The sequence below is a fragment of the Botrytis cinerea genome, chromosome 4, assembly GCF_000143535.2.
Source record: "Botrytis cinerea B05.10 chromosome 4, complete sequence".
In the NCBI taxonomy this organism is placed as follows: Eukaryota; Fungi; Ascomycota; class Leotiomycetes; order Helotiales; family Sclerotiniaceae; genus Botrytis; species Botrytis cinerea.
This window is the reverse complement of record NC_037313.1, coordinates 1,200,621-1,222,439: the sequence shown is the minus strand read 5'-3', so window position 1 is coordinate 1,222,439 and position 21,819 is coordinate 1,200,621. Positions and strand designations below refer to the sequence as shown.

At 44.8% G+C, this 21,819-nt stretch overlaps 8 protein-coding genes across 9 annotated transcripts; 2 read left to right on the top strand and 6 right to left on the bottom strand.

Moving 5' to 3' along the window:
* Positions 1-9: 9 nt before the first annotated feature.
* Positions 10-2,472, bottom strand: Bcmpp10. Its single transcript, XM_024692522.1, has one exon. It carries the CDS (start codon positions 2,371-2,373, stop codon positions 106-108), a length of 2,268 nt encoding a protein of 755 aa, XP_024548299.1. The 5' UTR covers positions 2,374-2,472; the 3' UTR covers positions 10-105.
* Positions 2,473-4,701: 2,229 nt separating this feature from the next.
* Positions 4,702-7,585, top strand: BCIN_04g03390 (hypothetical protein). 2 transcript variants are annotated; one of them, XM_024692520.1, is made up of 5 exons: positions 4,702-5,389; positions 5,482-5,682; positions 5,744-5,940; positions 5,996-6,883; positions 6,937-7,585. In XM_024692520.1, exons 1-5 carry the CDS (start codon positions 5,338-5,340, stop codon positions 6,946-6,948), a joined length of 1,350 nt encoding a protein of 449 aa, XP_024548298.1. In that variant the 5' UTR covers positions 4,702-5,337; the 3' UTR covers positions 6,949-7,585. The 2 variants fall into 2 exon arrangements, with proteins under 2 accessions (XP_024548298.1, XP_024548297.1); XM_024692521.1 differs by having other exon boundaries at positions 5,996-7,585.
* Positions 7,586-9,360: 1,775 nt separating this feature from the next.
* BCIN_04g03380 (hypothetical protein) lies at positions 9,361-11,660 on the bottom strand. The gene is made up of 2 exons (XM_024692519.1): positions 11,379-11,660; positions 9,361-11,216 (listed from the first exon to the last, which is right to left on the bottom strand). Exon 2 carries the CDS (start codon positions 11,135-11,137, stop codon positions 9,659-9,661), a length of 1,479 nt encoding a protein of 492 aa, XP_024548296.1. The 5' UTR covers positions 11,138-11,216; positions 11,379-11,660; the 3' UTR covers positions 9,361-9,658.
* A 652-nt stretch (positions 11,661-12,312) lies between these two features.
* Positions 12,313-14,578, bottom strand: BCIN_04g03370 (hypothetical protein). The gene has a single exon (XM_024692518.1). It carries the CDS (start codon positions 14,505-14,507, stop codon positions 12,393-12,395), a length of 2,115 nt encoding a protein of 704 aa, XP_024548295.1. The 5' UTR covers positions 14,508-14,578; the 3' UTR covers positions 12,313-12,392.
* A 181-nt stretch (positions 14,579-14,759) lies between these two features.
* BCIN_04g03360 (hypothetical protein) lies at positions 14,760-16,053 on the bottom strand. Its single transcript, XM_001546185.2, has 2 exons — positions 15,841-16,053; positions 14,760-15,789 (listed from the first exon to the last, which is right to left on the bottom strand). The coding sequence occupies exons 1-2, from the start codon at positions 15,939-15,941 to the stop codon at positions 15,024-15,026; spliced, it is 867 nt and encodes a 288-aa protein (XP_001546235.2). The 5' UTR covers positions 15,942-16,053; the 3' UTR covers positions 14,760-15,023.
* Positions 16,054-16,977: 924 nt separating this feature from the next.
* Positions 16,978-17,634, bottom strand: BCIN_04g03350 (hypothetical protein). The gene is made up of 2 exons (XM_024692517.1): positions 17,341-17,634; positions 16,978-17,288 (listed from the first exon to the last, which is right to left on the bottom strand). Exons 1-2 carry the CDS (start codon positions 17,563-17,565, stop codon positions 17,040-17,042), a joined length of 474 nt encoding a protein of 157 aa, XP_024548294.1. The 5' UTR covers positions 17,566-17,634; the 3' UTR covers positions 16,978-17,039.
* A 645-nt stretch (positions 17,635-18,279) lies between these two features.
* BCIN_04g03340 (hypothetical protein) lies at positions 18,280-19,914 on the top strand. The gene is made up of 2 exons (XM_001546187.2): positions 18,280-18,795; positions 18,850-19,914. Exons 1-2 carry the CDS (start codon positions 18,652-18,654, stop codon positions 19,738-19,740), a joined length of 1,035 nt encoding a protein of 344 aa, XP_001546237.1. The 5' UTR covers positions 18,280-18,651; the 3' UTR covers positions 19,741-19,914.
* A 66-nt stretch (positions 19,915-19,980) lies between these two features.
* Positions 19,981-21,814, bottom strand: Bcpio13. The gene is made up of 6 exons (XM_024692516.1): positions 21,564-21,814; positions 21,504-21,506; positions 21,428-21,437; positions 21,322-21,372; positions 20,274-21,271; positions 19,981-20,220 (listed from the first exon to the last, which is right to left on the bottom strand). Exons 1-6 carry the CDS (start codon positions 21,678-21,680, stop codon positions 20,119-20,121), a joined length of 1,281 nt encoding a protein of 426 aa, XP_024548293.1. The 5' UTR covers positions 21,681-21,814; the 3' UTR covers positions 19,981-20,118.
* Between the last annotated feature and the right edge of the window lie 5 nt (positions 21,815-21,819).

The window sequence follows — 21,819 nt, the reverse complement described above, 5'->3', positions numbered from 1 at the left end:
GTTCTTGAGTGACAATCGCAATTTGTCTGATATTCAACTACAAAGTTATCGCTATTACATCCCCAACACACTTTCTGTATGTGTCACACACCCGCTAACTTAAATCTACAACTTGAACCCGCCACCACCAGTAACAACCTCACTTGCCATAATTTTCTTGCCCTCTACATCCCTCATCTCACCTCTCTTTCCGATAACCTTGACACCACCCCTCTTCAACTCACCCACCACATCCTTCTTCTCCTTCGCCTTCTTACTTAGCACCTTCTCACCCTCACCCATCTTCTTAATCCTCTCCTTCTCCCTCCTCCTCCTCCTCAATTTCTCCTCTCTGCTCATTTCCTCTCTCGCAACAGGTGCGCCACCCCGTGTAATCTCCTTATTATCCTTCTTCATGCCCTCGACCACCTGTCCAGCCTTATAGATCTCCTGAGGCGCCAATCTTGATTCCGCACCCGCGATACCAGAAGCTGTAGAAGGCTGAGCATCTTCCATACTAATTGTAGCGACGTCGCCCACGACAGTGAGACTCGGTGCTGCGGGTTTGGGTTTATAGTGCCAGGAACTGAGGGCGTCGAGTTTAGCACAGATATCCTTCCAGAGATTTTCGACTTCTTTCTCTTGGGCTTGGAGCTTTTCGTCCGTGGCGCTGACGTATGTATCTGGATTTGTGTTTTTGACATGTTCCTCCTCGTAGATTTCCGCGAGACTTTGTTGGTTTTTCGAATCGTCAAGTTCGAAGAGGCCGCGGCGGGTATTGGCAGGGGTTAGCGAGTCAGGACGACGACGAATGACTTCGTCGAATTCTTGTGCTAGGATACGTCTCTTGATAAGTTCTTCGATGCTTTCGCTTACTTCGGCTGTGATGACGGGAACAGGTTTGCCTGTGCGTTCGAAATCGAGGTCTTCTTCCAAAAGGGAGTTCATGGGTCGATCAAGGGCTTTTGCTTCTCCTGCTAGTGTCCAGTCACGTTTTGCGACGGATGCGGCTTCGAGACGGCGGATTTCTTCGCTGATTTTGGCTTGGCGACGTTCGTGAGCTGAACGGCGGGATTTAGGATCTGCGGGATCGAGGTCTGAAAGGGCGTCTTCCGAGTTTGCGTCGTCTTCGTCGTCAAATAGATCGCGTCGGACGTCCGCCATAGCTCGTTCCATGGCAGCTTCATCTTCTTCGGGTGCTTTTTTAGCTGCCTTTTTGGCTTGTCTTTCAAGGTAGTTTGCTTGTCGTTCTCCTTTACCTATTTTTCTTGGTGGAGGTTCGAAGAAATCTTTGTAGAGAATATCATTTGTGTTGTCATCGGCTACATCAGCAGCTTCGTCCAAATCCATATCATCGTCGTCGTCACTATCTCCTTCAGGTGCATTCAAATCCATGTTGCCAAATGTTGGTCCATCTTCTTCTTCGTCATCTTCTCCGTCTGAAACATCCATAGCTTTCGCACGTTTGGATCCTTTATCTGCTTTGATTGGCATAGACATTGGGTCAGTGCCCCAGTCAATATCCTCTTCGTCACTTGCTTCTCCAGTATAAGGATCTGCTGAGGCATCTTGCCTTTCGAGAAATTCTGTTTGTTTATTGAATTCGTCGATTGAGAAGAAACCATCGTTGAGTTTGTTTGGATCCTCGACAAAAACTCCAGCTTCGTCCTCCTCATCCTCTTCGTCTTCTTCGGCATCTTCCTCCTCAAAGCCTTCGAAAGCCTCTCCGTCATCTTGAGCGTCGTTTTCGTCCTCCGAGTCCGTGTGGAATTCCTCCTCCATATCTTCGAGATCTTCGTCCCCTTCCTCGCCTTCAATGTCTGAACCAATTGCGAATCCATCCTCATCAAATTCCATCATATCAGATCCCTCCTCTCCCGCGTCTTCACTTTCTTCACTCTCATCTCCACCAATTCCGAGCTCTTCGAGACCTCTTGCTACCTCCCCTTTTAGTGCATCAACAACTCTCTTAGCCTGTTCGAAAACCTGTTGAGCCTCAAATCCTTGGGTATGTATTTTTCTAATCTTCAACACTTCTTCCTCAGCCTCGTCCCTGTCGCCCCTCTTCCTCTTTTTTCTCTGCTCCTTCAATCTTGTAGCTTGCTCATCTCCTATTTTTCCTGCAAATCTATCCAATGTCTCCTTTGAAAATTCTGAACTCGTTGTGAGTATTTTCGATGAAGGCGCAATAAAAGTGTGACGATTGGTCGAGGTAAGCGCAGTTATCAAGTCCTCAATTGAGCTTGATCCATTTGTGCCGATTTGAGTAATCTTGGCGACGGAGGCTTTGCTGGTCGGGGAGGCAGTCATGGTGTGGGAAGTTGATGTCGTCGAGGAGGTAATACTGCCTGCTGTCTCCATCGTTGGGTCCCTCAGTCTTTTACTGTTTGACATTTTTGAAGTTTTTTTTACGATAAGACTAGCGTTATTTCGACAACCCCGATAACAGTCACGTGAAACTCGTTAATTATCCAGTACTACAGTGCAATTTGCTAGATATATTTGGGTACTTCCTTTCTTCTTCAACATATTTTGAGCTTCATGTTGCCGAAGTAGCAGTCTCATCCTCACTCGTATACATCTTGATCAAGTGATTAATAGAGGTGAATATTCCAACGTCAAAGTTGATTTACAAGGCTCAATGCATTATCAGAAGCTTCCCTTGAAGTCCGTAGTTTATCGTTGTATAATTCACATTTCTGTTGTATTTCTGGCCTGTTTGCCGCACTTCCATCAGCTGAAAAATACACAATAACCTGCATGCTATTCTTTTAATCAGCACCTTCCGCACCTTGTTACCCGATTTATCGTGTCCGATGTTGCATGCGAAATCGGATATTCCATAGTGTTCATCACGACAAATGGCTGACTATGTACGACCGTAACACAACGTTTGTGTTGATGAAGGCATTTAACATATATTTAGCGTTGCAATAGCATGATACGGCGCTGGAGGGCTTGAAACCCACTCGCGTGCGCTATTACTGCTCTTAGACTTACCCATTGTACAACATTCACGGCGTGATTTCAGATGAGAACTTCAAGCATTGAACATGCATGTCGCCCAAAAGGATATATTTCATGTGAAAATTTCACAATCTCAAAAGGTGTGGGGGTCCGATGCATCCAGATCACTTCTAGATGTTGGGTCTCATGAGAATTTGTCAACCGTATCAGGTCCGTATGATTTGATGTGCTTTGTGAATTCATATTAGCCCCTCTTCTTATGAATGGGTGGCCGAAATTCTCTCGGGTAAGAGGAAGTTCACGTCGTCGTCTCCAATTATCACACAATTTGGTATCATTCTGATTTTCCAGTTTCACAACTCGAGGTAAAAATCACAACATAATGAGGGGCTATAGAATTTGCTGAAAATGAGGGGATAAGCCGGATAAAAAATATCTTGATAGTCGGACGACATTTCGTGATTGAGCACAAGAGAAGAGATTGCCAGAGGCTTTTTGGGGGTGAATCTGAAAAGAGTAGACACTCAGAGATACCGGGGGCGCGGAACTTGTACTAAAGATGGCATGTAGCATTCGCACAAGCTTCCTGTTGTAAGAAATCCAGTTCCATGTATCGAAAATGAGCCAACAACATGTCATCAAATCCAGATATCTACTTCCCAAAAAGCGTGCTCGCTTATGGCTCGGGGCCACTGACTAAATTGAAATCAGATGCATTGCATGTCTACCAATAACATTAAATCTATGTCATTCACACTCCCTTGTTTTAATGCTGGGTGGATTGTGTCACGTATTGAGAAGCCAATTACCAAAGTGCGATCTGATAACACTTTGGACGATCTGTTTCTATGATGAGATGGGACAAGTTGATAGTTCTGATTCCTAGGTATTCGGAGAATGAGGAAAGAACGGTAGGAAAGATCTGAGATCTGAGAAATCTGAGATAATCGGCAGCTCTCAAACAAAAGTTACTTTTGTCTCGTATCCAATCATTGGCGCCCAACGTTGATACAACATTGATCCGACAATGGTTCATCCATATTGACAACTACTTAGGTAGGTAACATTAATTGTCCGCTATTGATCTTGATGGCGTTGTAGGTGTGCAGGATCTAAAAACTAGTTGTCTATCTTGGGATTGCACTTATAGTATCGTGATTGACTTTCCAATTGAACATCTAGACCAACTGGCCAAGCTTTTGCAATCGTACAATATGTTCAGGAAGCTCATTGGCCATTGATAACAAGGTTGTGTAAAAATGAAAAATAATAGACAGAATTTTCTTCTTCACTTGCAAGGAATATTCCTTTTCAGTAGTACTTTCATATCAATCACCACCGCTCGTACCTAGGAAGTGACACGACATTGAATACCATGAACCCTTCTTTCTGTGCAGCTGTATGTATACGGGGCTGCACGGGAGTAGATAATAATCACAGCTGCTGCATGATGGAAATTAATCTGTTTGATATCTGCGCACCAATCAAAGAACAGAATTGAAACCAACCCTGCGGGTACATAGAGTACATAGACCTTCCATGCTGCATATGCATGCTATCGCTGATATGAAGACGTCGGACATCCTCTTGTGGAGGAGGAGGAGGAAGGAAAGGAAAGGAAAGGAGAACCAAAGGACAAGAAAGGACAGGAAAGGAAACTCATCGAGCAGGAGAGAAGACTCCGCCGATTTCCGGTTGATGATTTCCAACGAATCGAATCCCCAAAAATGATTCTAAATCCAACTTTCCCTAAAAGATTCGTATTCTGCAGTATTACAGTATTTCGCACCATAAAAGTTCCGTGAAAGTCGCCCATTCTCCTCAAACTTTACTGGAAGGCATCGTCTGATCCGTATCTCAAGCTCATTCTAAATGATCAATGTCTCAAAGTTATTGGAAGAAACAATCATCAACTCCAGCTTACACTCACTCCTAGCCTTCTACACAATCTACATCACATACATATATATTGCAAAGCAGGACTTGCTTGAACTTGTTGCTACGCTGCTTGCTTCAACTGCTGCATTCGGCTTTCCCCGGGACCCTTGGCACTGTCAACCTCATAAAGCTTATCATTTCTCGATTTCTCTTCTTCGTTTCGGGTTTCTTCCTGCAGATAACCTAACCGACGCATCAGGTTTCAAGCGGATTTTGCACAGCTTGGTCTGGATCTTCGTACCCACTCTCCGTACATTAATTGTACTTTGTACCTTTCTTTTGCAATTGCGGATATCATTGCGTATTAAATTTCCAACTTTCTCCACCAGGACCGCTATTACCCGCACATGAAAGTTGGTCAGGAACAAAGGAATACTAGACACCTCGATTTCATTACCTTATAAAAGGGAAACAATTGCTTGAGTCGCTTTCCAAGACGAGTACGTTGTGGGAATGAAGTACGGACAGCAATTCCAGTCGGACTCTGTGCCACAATGGGCGCCATGTGAGTGTGAAACATTTCCGTTTTATTAGTGTGATGGCGAAAATATCATGACGCAGATCTGTACTGACACAACTTTCTCGCTCTGCGATTAGACAACCTTGATTATGATGAATTGAAGAATTCGATAAAGCATAATACCACAAGAGATTCGGGGAAATCAATCACTATTCCAGGTCATGTCGATACTTCTCTAGTCGCATTCGAGAATGAATTCTTTACAGAGTTATCAAACCAACACGATCGAGTCGAACTGTTTGTTAAGAGCAAGAGCGAGGAGATTGGGCGCAGACTTCGTATGTAGAGGGTCAATCTGAGACGGTTACCAGCCAATACATACTAACAATTGAATAACAGAATATCTATCGACTATCGTCCTCCGACTACTTGCAAGATGTGCCGAAAGCTCCAATGGGCAGATGACGAGGAAGCGGATGAATAAATTCTCCAAGTATAACATGCAGATTGAGAGTTGTGGGGATGATCTCGCGAGATTGGATCGGTTTGTTGAAGCCCAGCGTGTCGCATTCTACAAGTTATTGAAGAAATATACGGTATGGACCGTTACATCTAAAATCAATAATGCAAAAACTTATTTGACGTCGTTAGAAATGGACCGGATCTCGAACACTCAAGGAACGATTCGAAGTTGAGGTATTGGGCAATCCAAAAAGCTTCACAAGACAAGATTTTAGTTCCTTACATTCTCAATATAACGATCTCACCACGCTTATCCGAGCTTCTACGCCAATGACGAGCGGGCCGTCTACTCCTAGTATGGGCTCAAGGAGAGACAGTCTCGGCCGTGCCCCATCGCAGACACTACAGCGATCGCCGCCTCGACAAACATATTGGAACGAATACGACAACGGGAGTGATGTCGACCAGGATGAGCCATTCTATATATACACGGATCCAAATGCGGAAATGACGTTCCCTGGTGCAGAAGTTGTAGCAAGTGCGATTCGACGAACCAAACAAGGAATGGGAAAAGTTAGAGGCTGGTTTACACCTCCCGGTTCAACAAAAAATCGCGAACGTCAGGCACTATTGGGAAATAGCGACAGAGGATACTTTCACCGAAGTCCAAGCGGGACAGCCAATGGTTCAATAACCGATGTCGAAGACGAAGCGTATGCCTCCTCGGCGGATTTCCCGAACGGATACGTTGCTCATTATGCAACTTTTCCCAGCGTGGCGGATCAGCGATTGAGTCGATTCCAAGAACAAACTTTGTTATTTACAATGATTGCTTGCTTTTTGTTTTCAATACTATCTGAGGCAGCATCCACACTTCTCCTTGCAACAGGTCGACATAAACTAAGGACGGAGGTCGACTTGGGTGCACTCACTGGTGCCTTGTTAGGATTTGCTCTGGCTGCCGGTGGTTTAATTTGCATGGCATGTCGGAATGAAAAACTTGGTTGGGTGCACCGAGGAGTTGTGCTTATCATAACTGCTCTTTTATTGATTGGGAGTATTGTGCTCTTGATTATGGTAATTGGGAACTAAGCCTCTCATTACAATCTTTAGCTAACGAACTACTCAAGACCCGCCGGTAGAAACTATCCACGATGGCGAGCGCTCAACGTTGTAGAGAGAAAATGGCTTACATTATCAAGGTATCGTACATACTAGTACCATTGCTTTGCATGTCATCTGTCTCTCGATTTTAGTTTTTCCTATGTGTTTATTGTACCGTTTGTTTTACTCTGTTTCTAGCGGGCGTAATTTGGCGGTTGATTCATTTGGCATTCAGGTGTTTAGTATGGAGGGCATTTGCTAGACAGCTAGATTTGATCGGGCAATTGATGGGACTATTGCATGGGTTCATGGTCCTACTTTGACGGCCGAACACTTTAGAATTGCATTTCAACATATAGAAGTGTGTGGATACTGGGAGTACGCAACGGCCGAATATGTGGATGGGTTCAATGGTTTGAGGAGAAACAATGGAGCTGGGAATGGAACTGTGACTGGGGGTGAGGATTGGTGCATTTTGTGACGGTTTTGATGGAGTTGAGCTGGGTGGATTGAAGTGGAGCGGAGTTTGTTGGTCAAAGTTCAGGGAGTTGGTTGGTGTGTGTGTTTCTGTACGAGTATATTTAGGGGATGTTGAATGTCACAATCGCGCGCTGTGGCATTTAGCGCGATAGGGGTAAGTTAGTATAATATAATCGAATGAAAGATGTTGATTCAACGTCCTCTGGTCTAGATATTTACCTGAGCTCTCATGTGAAGAGAATATAAAAGCGTGGATACCTAGGACTTTGAGGAATTCAAGATCGGATACAGAAGTTCCCGATTAGGGTCAACCATCAGTCACATCAAGTTTTTATATTATGTTATGTCATTTCGATGCTGCTATGTCACGTATCATGAAGTACATCTAGTTGTGTACTAGAATATTGGATTAGATGACGCCAATCATCTGGCTGTGTCTATGTTTGGGGCTTGGATGATTCACTTCCGTTTTCCATAATCTTTTAGAAGAGGGGGGGGAGGGGGTGATCTTGGCGTTTCTGAAGGCGTGTTGAATGGCTGGTTAATTGGGTCGCTTTCGAGTATATACTAACTAGGAGTTGCGGGAAGAGGAGATGTTCGAGAGAAGAGTTTTAGGTAGGTGGAAGCGACGTGGAGGAGAGTGGGGGTAGCTAGAGATACGAGATGATTAGCTGATGTATGCGATGAATGAGACGCCTGTTTCTATGATGCATGGCTGAATTTGTTGTTCGTGGAAAATTGTGGGGGATGGGGTTGTTTCTAAAGTGGCTGGATATGGACTGGAATGGAGTGGAGTGGAGTCGTGTAGTATAAATGTGGTTAGTGGGTATTATCTTTGTCTTTTTTTTTTCCATTGTCGGGAGGAAGAGATTTTTTTTCTTTTTCGGGTTCTGAATGTTGGTTCGGGGAGGGGGGGGAGGGAATGGATGGCTGTGAACTTTGATGGTATATGGGAAATATGATGATGTTTCAGGGAAAAGAGCGGGAAGAGAGATCGTGGTGAGATATGGAAGATAGTAGATAGAGAATTGTATGGTAAACATCCTCTTTGTGCCCAAGGACTCGTTTGATATCGATCCCTCTGAACTCTCACTCACATGTCAGCGGTATTACATCGGGCGAGTTTGTGTTTCTCTCCCCCTTATGACTTTGTAGCGCGTATAGACATACGTACCACCTACACGGAGCCTAATCCGGTGCGAGAAATGGAGAAACGAGAAGCGCAAATGGAATCAAAGGGGACCAATAGGTCTCGAAAGGAAGAGAGAATGTCATGGTGTATAAAGTTGCATGGGCGATCAAGATCTAGAAAGTAAAATAAATTACCCTGTGGATGCGGCGTGCATGAAGATGGGGAGAAGGGTCCGCGGATGCAACACTGTTGAATCCGTCGGGAGAGAAAATTTTGAAGAGTTTGTTGCGTGGTGGTGAGTGGGGGGTTGTGGTGGGGTGGGGTTGATTGGATTGGTGTGGAGTATTTTGTGCGAGGTCGTTTAAGCGAGGGGGTGGTGGGATTGGTGTACAGGGTTGGTTATATGCGGCTTTGTACCTGCTTGTACGAGATTTAGTTTGGAGGCAAGGGGGGTGGATTATAAGATGCTTACTATGAGAGAGTGAGAGTGACATTCTGTATGCATATATGGGTTTACGCGATAGATAGTTCGGGTTTGAGGATTTGCTACTTGAAAATGGAAATACAAGGAATTTGATGCACTTAGTCTTACTGGAGGTCTTTATTTAAAATCTTCACTTCATGTTGCATGTCTGCTAGTAAGTGTTCACGAATTTGATGTGAACTAACATAGTGTAGTATATTCAGGACAGTAGATTGCAACACTCGAAGCGAATAGCCTTGGAGATTTTTATCAATTTGTCTTTGAAGCAAGCAGTTGGCTTTACCAAAGAATGTGGAAAGATAGTTATGCGAGTGCATCTTTACTATTCTGCATCACTCTATATCTCTGTAGTTTGTACTTTAGGGAACCTTGACGATATTTGCACCCGCACGATCTTAATTGCTTTTGCAGATATTTGAGATTCTGGCCTCGCTCGCAGCAACACCATCTAACCTGGATAGAATTACAATTAGTCTTCTTCCATTGGAGAATGGAGAAGGTCAAGAAGGAAGCGACATATTTGAGACTGATATGATTCATCGTCTATCCAAACAAATGATTAAATCCAAGCTATGAATAAACACCTCTTCTCTAGCTACAAACCCAATAGCCCTAACACATTGAGACACTCCCCCCTCACTTTCACTCTTCCTCAAGCCCGCGGAAATTTCTCCAGATCCTGGTGTGTAGAACAACGATCCGGGACTTTATGATTGCGCCATATCGCAACATAGCCACGAAAACGGCATGGGAACCCACTTTCTGTAAGAGCAGTACAGTTGATTATCCCCTCACTTATAATTATTTCATCGCGCACTGCAGTTCTTGTCTTCGTAAGTTCTTGTGACTCGGATATACTTTTCTCATGGGCAGTCTTCACCTCCTCCTTGTCCTTATCCTCATCCGCAATTTCTGCAGCCGTCATTGGCAATCCTAAGGCTTGACTAATTTCTCTTCCTCGACGGATTCTCTCGGCGTTATATTCTCTCCACGAATCTCTTTCTTCGCCAACGAGGGGATCTACATTGGGATCTTCTTCGGGATCAGGGATTTTCATTCCTTCAAAGAAGGTTGCGGGGTCGATTCCAGCTTCTAACAAAGCGTAATATCGATCTGCTCCCATCCACATACGTGACAGTGGTTCGTAGAATTTGAAGAGGTAGTTAGGCGGTTCATCTTCGGAATCGCTTGGGGTTTCAGCGTGCGCGCCTTCAGGTCTTGGGGGAGGCTCAGCTGAGCCTCCAGGTGGACGAGGGTCAGGTGGGGGAGGTCCAGCTGAGTCTCCAGGTGGACGAGGGTCAGGTGGGGGAAGAGCTTCACCGGCTGTAGTGACAATAGGAAGTTCACTCGTCGTCGTAACTGGGGGAGGTGCTGGTGAAGCTGATGGGTCAGTTAAAGGATCTGGAGTCTCAGCTTGACCTGAACTTAGGTCAACCTGAGATCCACTGGGTGTCATGACTGGAAATGGTTCTGGTGCTGTACTAGCATGGGACGTTGATCTGAAAGCTGCGGGTACGAGTTTATCCAGACCAGGACCCGTATCTGGCATATATCGAGTGATTTCTCGCAACCGTGTCTCTGTTATTTCGTCTTCTGAATACCCCAATAGCAATATACTAATGCGATCCATTTCTCCCCGGTACTTTATGATCCATGTTCTAAGGGCGGATATTATCACCAACCCTGCTAAACTTTTCGGCATTGCAAAAATTCCCATTGAGATTCCAGGAAATGCGATGGATCTCAGCTTGTTCTTCATCGCAAGGTCTAGACTATTTTGAATAGCGGTAAATAGAAATTTTCCGTCTTGCTGCTCGGGTATATTCCAGTTCGGACCAACAGCATGGATAATATATCTGCAAGATTGGATATCCCAAGAAGAAGTCGTTCCGTAAGCGCCACCCACTTGTCCTGGATGTTGGAATAGTTCATTCATTTCACCTTGTAGTTCTGGACCAGCTGCAGCATGAATCGCCCCATCAATACCACCCCCCTTCTTCAATTTGACATTCGCAGCATTGACAATCACATCGACCGGATACTTTAACATATCTCCTATAAGGACCTCAACTGTGGTGTCTAAAAACTCGGTGGTCGAAATGACCTCGAATTGACTTTGAAGACCAGCCATCTTGGAAGGGATTTGGCACAAATGTCTTATTGTGAATCGTACATGCGAGAAGCTTGAGTAACAGGGTCCTTAACTTCCGCTTGAAACTGTATCAGATTGAGTTCTTTCAAGAACGAGGCTATGAAACTTTACGAACAAGTATTGAAAGAAGACCGTTTGCGGTTCGAGTTACGAATAAAGAAGGGAAACAGAAGTCATTATTGAGAAGAGAAAGAACAATACATAAGTAGACACTAATTACCAAAAGCATAAAGAAATGGAGCGTTATTCATTGAATGCCTCAAGACTATCAACCATACTCGGATCGTATTTGAATTTCACCTCGAAGAATTTGCTAGCTGCTAGCTGCGAATGTCGTATGTTTGGTGACATAGTCGTAGCAACGCGTTCGTCGTGGAAGAGGCCAAGTATAATTCCACAGTAAAACCAACAGCATAGTAATTACATTTGAAGTACCAATTCATATAGAAACCTCGAGGTTGAATAACAGTAACTTAGCATATCTTATATCAATTGTAGATGTCAGAGTCGAGAATGATCTGATGAAAACAGTTCGCTTGAGAGAGGAGAATTGACACTGAGCACAGACCAACTACGCTCAATGCACCAACGTTAGGACTCCGGAAATAATTCACCAAGGTGCTCTTATTCCCAGTCGATGCATTTTTCACAAATTTTGGAGCTAAATTCAACCCTGAAGTTCGCAACTTTTAAGATGTGCAACAAAAACATTTCAATACATCAAAGTCACGTGCACACCTACCACACACTTCAGCAAGAACTGGATTCCTTGTTTGGCTTCCTTCAATCGATTTAATCGCATCGCAGAGGAACATTTCAATGAGGGACTACACTTTCAGTGATAGTATGATACAGCAGCTTATACCAGTACGCCAAATTAATGGCAGAACTTCGACTCCGATCGTTGACGATGGTGTTGACATTTGAAGATGTACCTGGTACACATGCTGCATGCATTGTGTTAAGCAACGCCTAGTGCTAAACCTATCTAGTAGACGAGTGTCTCTCTGAAATGCAATCGTCCAGAAGGTGACCCTCGAGCCTGAAGATTGGCGTCAATTGTCTTTTCACAATTCGACAACATCGTAACAGTGGTCATACATGCACAATTTCTTCAAAAGATATCAAGAGCATCAGAATGTAGAATGTACGTATGCAAGAATATAAATTTCTATATAAAGCTCATAAATAAATCCCACTAAGTATTACGCTAAAACTTGAAGTTTTTTGATATTTAACGCGGTGCTCCAACACCCCAGTTCTCATTCTGCTCTTCGAAGGCCAAATGCTCGAAATACCAATCTCTACCGATCTTAAATATCTCTTTCTTCAAGAGAACTATATTAAGTTCAAGCTCCTCGATCTCTACTTCCTCCTCTACCTCCACGTCTTCCCATAACCAATTCAGAAACTTTTCCGCATTCTGTCTCTCGGCGCGCTCTCCCTTCTCGAGAAGATATTGCCATCCTTGCTCCAGTCTTCTCTCCCAAATTACTTCGTTCGCGAAGTTTCTGGCCGCTATTGCCTCCGGTCTCTCGATCTTCTTGAGAATAAGTGGTGCGCAAGCCGGTTTGGTAGTTTTTGAGGACCCTCCATTGTCATCTCCAACCTTCGATGGCACAGGACTCAGTTGCGCGTGCTCTGATTCGATGGCTTTAACCTCATTGGTGACTGTGGTCAAAAGAATGAGACCAAAGTTCTCGGGCTTTTCCCTGTGGTCTTTCTTTCTGATTGATGGCATAGGCCATCCACCTTCTTCCTGATCCCCATCGTTTGACGATTCGCAGGCGGTCTCTCTGAGGGCAACTGGAGAAGATATCACTCTATCAATAGGCTTGGAAACTTCTGGCGTGTGTTTGACTTCTTTCTCGAGCATGGTTGATAACTTTTTAGGGCTGCTCGTCTGGAAGAGGCTCATAATCTCTGATCTAGCCCGTTGGAACATTTCAGGCGTCACCGGTGCCGATTTGAGAGTCTCGAGAAGTCTTGCATTCTCTGGCGAAATGGAGTTAATATCCTTCCAAGCTATTGACCTACGCGTATCTTTTCTGACTGTTCCCGTACTTCGTGATCTTTTCTCCCCAGCCTTTCCAGTCATCAGTGACCCTGGCCTAGAGCCTTGAAATTCTGATGACACGTCGCTGACCTGTCTTGGCAACGAAGGCGATGAAGTACCATTTTCATCAACTCTAGAATCTCCAGAACTTCCGCCCACAATCTTGTTAATTCGCAGTGGTATAGGTGTGGATGTCATTGGATATTCTCTCCAGCCAGAACCTTCGGGTGACATCATGGTGTTTACTGTTTGATTAAATGCTTTGCTTTTCGTAACAGAAGGCGAAGCTGGCAGCGATGGAAATTCTTTCAAACTCAAACCTTCCAACGAAAGTGGGTTACCCATTGGCTTGTTGGAAGCTCTAATCGCTGCAAACGAGGCAGGTGACGCCGAAAATATATTTGTACCAACGACATTTTGTTGCCACGTCGCGTTGCTTATGTTTCGATTTGGTGTAGCTCTCTTCGCTGCGGCAGGAGAGAAGGCTGGAGCCGCAAACACAGGAGCGATAAAACTGCTTCGCTGCGGCATGCGAGAGGCATCTCCAGCCTTCACAATCCCCATGGAGATAGGACCCTTTAATTTGAGCCAATATTTTGCATCATGACAAAGTGGCGCAGAAGGTTTCCAGACAATGCCTTCACCAAGACCAATGAGACCGAAAGTCTTCGCAAAAGGACACTCTTTCTCTACCGCATCGGCGAGAGCTTGCATCTTTGCGAATGCTGGTTCCGGGGTTTTCAGTTCGATGGTTTCATGGAAAAAACCTCCCCGAGAAATGTTTATAATGTGAATGGACTCGTTTTCGATGTCTGAATATGGTTCATCCGGCTGCCATTCGTTGTTGATGGAAACAGAAATGATGACGAAATATCGGTCTGGCAGTGCACTGACTGCGACGTCTTTCTGGATCTTTGGGCCGATCCACTCGCCAGCAATGATGAAAGGATATTCTTCATTAATTTTGGCTTTAGGGTTCAGCTCCGTGAAACGAGAATAGAACTGCTTTTTCAGTGCAAGGATTTCCATTCGAGCCGGCTCCATGAAATCAAGAAATTTCAAACTGTCGAGAGCGGGTGTGAGAGCATCTGAGTTCCGAGTCTGTAAATAAATAGAGTCGTCTGCTGTAATGCGAATATCTCCATGAGTTCCATGAAGTTTGACTGTTCCAGTGACAGAAATGCTCCCAACACGTCCAGTCTTCGAGGTTCTCTGGTATTTCGAGAATTCCAAAAGCAAGTTTTTGGGCTTACCAGAGATTTTTGGATAGAGTGTATCCTTCTTGGAAGCCATGGTGGTGCATGTGATATGGTTGAAGATAGATGTTGAGAACTTGAAGTTTGAATCCGAGAGTACGATGCTACTAAAGTTGAGGAGCTTGGGAGTTGCTGTATGGAAGTTGTTGTAGAGGAGAGGAAACATTTTCCTATGCGAAGTCGCAGCGACTGTGTAGAAGAATAAAGAGTCGAGGGGGTGAATCAAATTCCCAAGGAAGGAAAGAGGTTGACTGTGGGGAAGGAGCGCTAACGGTTGATGCAGATGAATTGCGGGGTGAGTTGATGGTTTTGAAACCGATTATGAAATTGCTTGTTGTACCACAATTACGGTAAATAAGAGCCCAATTTACTACACCACTGATACGCCAAAGATACAAATGAGCAAGGCACCTCATAAAATTCACCCATTATTCGAGATCCTGCTTTTCCGGCCTGCTTGCAGCACAACAAAAGTGAATATAGGACATTACCACTCCTTCGACCCCCACGAACACCAGAAAATAGCAGAGCACCTCATGAGATTCACCCATTATCATGGAAGTTCCGCGATCGCTGGCTGTGTTTGTTGAGTATCAGGCGCCTCCGCAATCCCACTCCTTTGATTCGACTCCACATTCGCCAAACTCCAAGTCGACTGTTGGCTACTCATTAACATACCCATCGGCGCATCGTTAGGGATAATGACAATCCTAAACCTTCCCTGTTCTTTCTTCTTCAAATTCTTCTCCTTCCTACTAAGCTTTTTTTTCGTTTCTCCCTCCTCATGATCTCCATTGACCTCTCCCTTGACAACGGGTAGCTCCAACCACGCCTGAAAACCCTTACCTCTAAATGACTGCTCATTCCATTTATGCAGCGTAGCTCTCAAGCTCCCTTCATGCATTAACCCATCTTTGACTTTTTCGAGCACTTTCTTTCTGTGCACCGATCTTCCGGTGTAATACCCTGCAAAAGGACCACCGAAGACGAGGAGGCCGGTACTCAATACACCGGTAGAAATACCGGCGGTCCATGCTGCCCAGTCCTCCTGCACACTAAGACTAGCTGCCTTGACAATTTCGTGCGTGAAAAGGTGCCATTCATCATGAGAGACACGGTAATCGTAAAGACGTTGATGAAAAGGAAAGCCGGAGGCTAAGGAATCTGTTTTGGTGGGAATGACGAGCTTGGAGATTGGGAATGAGGGGGTAGAGGTGAGCGTTTGGTGGATGGATATGTTGTCCTGGTAATCTACTTCTTGGGAATAGGGATCCATCAGATGCGCTGGAGCTTGGGTTGGGTCGTAGTCTGGGGATTGACTTTGTGAATGTTAGCTTAGATCTTTTAATCCTGAGAACCAGGAGACTTACAATGCTATAGATGGCTTCTCTTCTACATTACGAAAGGGAACCTCTTTTCTTTTGATCTCACTACCTAATAGTCCCTGGGGAACTTTGGTATCGAAGCTCATCTTCGCCAGATGTTGGTATACAAGTAGGGAAAGAATACGAGTCACAGGAAAATTCTAAAAAATAAGTATAGATGAATCGAAGAACCAAAACCCAAAAACATGCGAAAAACTCTAGCTAAAGACTAGGCGTGAATCAATGAATATATAAAAAGTAAAATTATCAAATTATATTCCAAAAAGTATATTGGTAGTCCAGCTCAAGCCACGCTTGCAGGATCCACATTCACGTACTCGTACAGCACAGTCACCCATCAACTGCAAAAGATCAGCCAATCCCAGCAACATCACCGCCGTTTTGAAATCCAGCCCCATGTATATTTGAGGGTGTGATATACGAACAGGCCAATCAATCTAGGAATACTAACTTAAATAGGTATTTTGTGGAGATTGATGATCGGAAGGATTCAGATCTCTGAAAAATCCGAACCGCAAGTTCATAGCCCATCTCTGCTGGGAAATATACATTAGAGGCTTGGGGGTTACCGCATTCCTTCAAACTCCTCATAAAAAATGGGATCGTCTGAGACGACTAATTACATAGTGTCGCTGCCTTATAATTCCTGAAAGTCTATGACTGTCGTTGAAATAAGCAGGGAAGTCAAGATAACAACCTTATGCCCGCTTCTACGGACGTAAAGACCGGTCACTGCGTGCAGATTTTATGTCTTTTTGAATATTGGTAAGATATGGCGTCTAACAGTTCCTCATGCGTCCGGCAAAACCCCATATTCGTCGTGGCGTTTTCTTAGATCCGCTGTGCGGCGGAACCTCCAACGACTTGTTATGTCGATCTGGAGACGAAGGTTCCAATCATGCGTGCATGTTTTTGTGATGTGGAGGCGTTGTGCCGTCAAACAATACACCAAGGAAAATTGTAACCAATATTCATTCAATTGCTTTTGGAGCGAAATTACTGGCGGCTAGACCTTGATGTGGTAAGGAGTTGAGGTTTCAATAAGTAAAACAATACTCGGTTTGACTCACACCAAGCTGTTCTTTTGAATTTGTAGACACAGTTTTGGATTTTGTTATATGCTGATGTTAGAAAGCTGGTGTCTTAAAGGAGCAATTTCCTGGGAAGAATACTTAAGTACCTTTTTAGACAATATCACGACGCCTGATCACACCCCATACGCTGCCATACATAGAAGTATCGTATCCATGGACTCCAAAGCATTGAAACCAACAAAAGTATGAAATTATCCCAGCCATTAGAACTACTCTCAATGTCCATGATATTCCGACTGCTTTAAGGTTAAGGTTTTCAATAGCGCAAAGTAGGGATCCGTCCAGAACTTCGACAAGAAGTTCCATGGCACTAACTAGAATTGCCAGTTTGTTCTGTGACTTTGAAACAACTGTTAACAGTCGTGTGCTGCATCACATCCATACCACATACTTCACTAATCGCTGGTGTCAACAAGTTACTGATTCGCAAGTACCGATCTCTTGACGTCTTGTTCATAGCTACCCATGAGAGTCCCTGCATACTAAAGGCCTCGTCGGAGATATTGCCATCTATTCGGACATTTAGTTGACGAAACCGACCGGATGATACTCTGCGTTCTTGATCCACATATTCATGACTTCTGTGTGATGCTCCTGGGATCGAAGCTGCGTCCATCCCTAAAGAAGAGTCACACGCGGATACTCAGCACAATTTAAATCAACATAAGTAATAAGTATCAATCCCGGGTGAATGACTGCCGGCATGATGCTTTCGTAAGAAAGTGACTCTACTGTGTCCTGGTCCACATCGTGTTGGGTAGTGCAGGCCTTCGAATCTGAGCTCGTTCTTTTGTGAAATAATCTCTGAGCTTCACAGCTGATTTGCTTGGAGGTTAAGGTAAAATTGAAAAACTTCCACCAGAACCTTTAGTACTCCCTGCGCATAGCAGCTACTTCGTGTTGTGGTCTTTCGAGATAGAGATATCCCATAGAACATAAAGAGCTACACGATTGCCGCTCGGGAAGCCGACGATCGCTTCATACACCAGACCACGAAACTCGGACGCAAAGTCGAGTACGGGCAAAGGGATTTCTCGAGGCCAGAAAGAATCATTCAATACTGATAACCTCGGATGTGCCGAATTCCCAGGGCTCGACAGCTGGTTGAACAATAAAGTTTGAATCGAATTAGGCTTGACTTCCCTTCAAATCTGCATCGAATTAGGGAAGCAGGAGGAGTAAAGGAAACTCTAATAGAGTTTGAATCCACCAATTGAGAATGGAAGATAGCAGGTAAACTGTATGGACTCATTTAATTGGGAGGGGGAAAATGTGTACCTCAGGTTCAGAAACTGTGCTGTTTGCGTTTCCATGAATGATGTTGAAAAGGACAAAATCGTCTGATATCCAATATGGCAGCACCAAAAAGTCTGGCAAGAGCGAGGTAATGGTGATGGAAGATCTAACCCGATTAGATCCACATTAGCCTCGTCAGAAATGCACAATCCCCATCATCCTTGCCAAAATAGACTGAAAACTGCGAAAAACGCACCTCGTAGAATTCAACAACCATTCTTCCAGAGTTCTCAAAACAGTTGATTTCGAGATCTTGAAACTTCCCCGGTTCGAAATCTGTAACAAAATCTTTACTTTTCCCAAGTTTGGGAAATTTGGCTTTGGCTAGACTTGCTACAAAACTTTTGGAGTGTGGTGTTGGCAAATCTGGCACAACTCAACAACCAGTTCTAACATCAACGGCGACATGTTACCTCCTGTCGAAGATTCCATTCTACAGAGTAACCCTAAGTTTGCAGATTTGTACAAGAAACTTTCGACCGATATCTTGAATCCTAATGGTTCTACTAAAAGTCATCCAGCTCAGAAAGAGCGGGATGCAGTTTCTGGGGTGGCTTTTCCCCTCACTCGACTATTTTTCACAGTTACTAACATATATTCCTAGGCACTAAAAGCTGCCAGAATAGAAGCAGCAAAATCGCAGATCTTAATAGCTTCTCTGTCGTCCCTGGATCTCTCACCACCGCCTCCGATCCCCGCGAAACCTCGAACCCGAACTTCTCAACCCGCACCCCCAAGAAAGGCTGCCGAATTACCAGATGAAATCGTCGAGCTGATTATTCTCCTCACGGCAAAGCTTTCTCCTCCCTCAAGCTCCCTCTCAAAACGCGATATTGCCCTTTTAGAATCTACGCCGGCATATCATTCCCTCCCAACCCACCTTCCGCAACTGAGCGCCCTCCTCAGCACCAACCTCCACAACACCGCCCTCTCTCTTTCTCGAATCCTTTCCCCGACAACAAATGCTTCTTTCCTGCACCGCCAAATTCCCACTCTCCTCCCCAGCGTTCTGACTCTGCAATCGACTCTCCTCACGCAATCCCATTCTCTTGCTCTCGCCCGCACAGCTGTAACCAATACTACCACGCAGCTCCTAACCCTATACCATCGCGCCACAGCCCTCATAATCCAGCTACTCGAGCGTTCAAAACACGGCCCCATTGCCCGACACACCATTTCTAAGATCTCCCTCCTCTCCCTCCAATCCCAGACCATTTCTCACGAATTGCAACTCAAGTACGTACAAGGAGAAAAAATTATCTACGACGAACGAACAACCGAAGCTTTACAAAACTACATGCGGGAATTGCGTGGGGGTAGGGAGAGGTTGAAGGAGAGGGGGAAATTGAAAGAGAGGGATTTGTGGGGATACGGAGTAGGAAGGGAGGACGAGAGGAAGGAGAGACAGATGAGGGAGATTGCAAGGGTATATGGGGAGCTGAGGGGAGAGTTGGAGGAGGTGAAAAGGGATGTGCAGAGGTTGAGAGAAAGTTAATTGCGTGGATCAGCGATCGATCGATCGAGAAAGAGAAGGATAGGATGAATTACGACTTTACGATTTTGATGATCAGACGGAAAGATGGGATGAACTTATGGCTTGAATAGATCAAACGAGAGTTGGTGTTGTATTGAGAAAGCTGAAATATACAATGTTTCTATTGGGGATGCAATGCTTGGGAATACTGTGATTGAATGAATTACATACGATAACAATTCAGTGAGACGAAACAATCTATGGAGAGAAGACTTTTTATTTCTTTCAATGGTATATGTTGCATCTATTTATTCTTCTGGACTAGTATCTAGAATCTCAAGGACATTTTCTACCACGCCGTGCTATATCAAATTTTGGGATTAAAATTATATAACCGATCTATGGCTTGACAGCATGAATAGCAGCAGCCAATCTCTTGACGTTTGCTGAAGTGATACCTGCAACAGAAATTCTACCATCCTTGGTAGCATATACGGAGTGCTAAGTCTGTGATTAGTGCAACTTCTACCAAATCAGTCCGGAACAAAACTTACTTCAGTAGCTAACTTATCCATTTGCTCAGGGGTCAAACCAGTGTATGCGAACATGCCAATTTGGCTAGTGATGTGAGACCAGTCGTGCTTTGAGCCCAAGTTCTCGAGTTCCTTCTTCAATAAAGCTCTCATGGTGATGATACGATCAGCCATTCCCTTAACCTCGGCAAGCCATTGCTTGTTCAAAGCCTTGTCGTTGAGGATTGTAGAAGCAATACGGGCACCGTGAACGGGAGGGTTAGAGTAAAGAGGGCGGACAAGAATCTTGATTTGTGAATCAACACGCTTCTTCTCGGCGGCATCGGCGCAGACAACGGAGAATGCACCAACACGCTCACCGTACAATCCCATGTTCTTGGCGAAAGACTGGGCGAGACATGGGTTGTGGCCTTGCTCAATGAAGTGACGAATGGGGAAAGCGTCCTTGTCGGTATCACCAGAGGCGAATCCTTGGTAGGCCATATCGAAGAAAGCATAGTGTCCACCAGCCTTGACAGCATCGCTGATCTGCTTCCATTGCTCGACAGTTGGGTCGACACCAGTGGGGTTGTGCGCACATGCGTGGAGCAAGAAAGCGCTTCCCTTTGGTGCGGCCTTGATGTCTGCAACCATGCCCTCGAAATCGAGGCCGATTGTGTCCTTGTTATAATATCTGTATTTCTCAACCTCGAGACCCGAATCCTTGAATACTGCAGCATGGTTTGCCCATGATGGAGTTGGGATGTAGATCTTCTTTGCGCCAGGGAAGAATCGTTGGAGGAAAGCACCTCCGATTCGGAGAGCTCCAGTTCCGGAGATGGATTGTGTAATGACTAAACGATCAAGGGCACTCGATCCCTCACCGTATGCAAGAACAGCAGCTGCCTTGGTGAAATCTGGAACACCGGTAATACCCGCATATTCTTTGTTGAGTTTTGCTTGTACGACCTTGTCTTCTGCGGTTCGGACGGATGGAAGGACGTAAGGTTGGCCTGCATCATCTCTGTATGCGCCGACACCTAGGAGAAAATTAGTGGGGTCAAATTGAAAGCATTCCGGTATTGCGAACCTAAGTTGATCTTCTCCTTGAAACTGTCTGCCTTGAAGGCCTCAGTGATACCTGTGTTTTTGTCAGGTTTTCATATCAAGCAAATGGTCCCATTGTTGACTCATACCTAAGATGGCCTGCCACAAACGATCGTGCAATTAGAAAACTACCCCTCTATCGAATTGGAAGAGTCAACAACTTACATCCTGCAGTAGATTAGCCTAAAAGTGTCTAAAGTTGTGCCATTGACAAGATATACGTACTGGAGGACCTTGAGGAACATCTGCCCATGTGGAAGCTTGTCTGATGGCAATGCTACTTCTGGAAGCAACACCACGGGTAATGGCTTGCCTGCTGGCTAATCTGAAGGGAGAAAGCATCTTGAAGACTGACAATTGGGAAAAAGGATGTTTGGGTAGAAGAGGGAATATTAATTCAATTTAATGAATCTGACGGTTGCTTGAAGAAACAGGCGAGGCCAAGCAAATACTTTCGTCTTGAGAACAGCTGCCCCAGAAA

Bases quoted from the DNA above. Each gene is read 5' to 3' on its own strand.
- BCIN_04g03380 (XM_024692519.1), bottom strand. From the start codon at position 11,137: ATGGCTGGTCTTCAAAGTCAATTCGAGGTCATTTCGACCACCGAGTTT.
- BCIN_04g03340 (XM_001546187.2), top strand. From the start codon at position 18,652: ATGTTACCTCCTGTCGAAGATTCCATTCTACAGAGTAACCCTAAGTTT. The intron at 18,796-18,849 runs GTGGCTTTTCCC...ATATATTCCTAG, and splicing joins AGCGGGATGCAGTTTCTGGG to GCACTAAAAGCTGCCAGAAT.
- Bcpio13 (XM_024692516.1), bottom strand. From the start codon at position 21,680: ATGCTTTCTCCCTTCAGATTAGCCAGCAGGCAAGCCATTACCCGTGGT. The intron at 21,272-21,321 runs GTTCGCAATACC...ATTTTCTCCTAG, and splicing joins CAAGGAGAAGATCAACTTAG to GTGTCGGCGCATACAGAGAT. The intron at 20,221-20,273 runs GTAAGTTTTGTT...TCACAGACTTAG, and splicing joins TGGATAAGTTAGCTACTGAA to CACTCCGTATATGCTACCAA.
- BCIN_04g03360 (XM_001546185.2), bottom strand. From the start codon at position 15,941: ATGAGCTTCGATACCAAAGTTCCCCAGGGACTATTAGGTAGTGAGATC. The intron at 15,790-15,840 runs GTAAGTCTCCTG...ACATTCACAAAG, and splicing joins GAGAAGCCATCTATAGCATT to TCAATCCCCAGACTACGACC.
- BCIN_04g03350 (XM_024692517.1), bottom strand. From the start codon at position 17,565: ATGGACGCAGCTTCGATCCCAGGAGCATCACACAGAAGTCATGAATAT. The intron at 17,289-17,340 runs GTATGTGGTATG...GTTGTTTCAAAG, and splicing joins TGACACCAGCGATTAGTGAA to TCACAGAACAAACTGGCAAT.
- BCIN_04g03370 (XM_024692518.1), bottom strand. From the start codon at position 14,507: ATGGCTTCCAAGAAGGATACACTCTATCCAAAAATCTCTGGTAAGCCC.
- BCIN_04g03390 (XM_024692521.1), top strand. From the start codon at position 5,338: ATGAAGTACGGACAGCAATTCCAGTCGGACTCTGTGCCACAATGGGCG. The intron at 5,390-5,481 runs GTGAGTGTGAAA...CTCTGCGATTAG, and splicing joins TGTGCCACAATGGGCGCCAT to ACAACCTTGATTATGATGAA. The intron at 5,683-5,743 runs GTATGTAGAGGG...ATTGAATAACAG, and splicing joins GGAGATTGGGCGCAGACTTC to AATATCTATCGACTATCGTC.
- Bcmpp10 (XM_024692522.1), bottom strand. From the start codon at position 2,373: ATGTCAAACAGTAAAAGACTGAGGGACCCAACGATGGAGACAGCAGGC.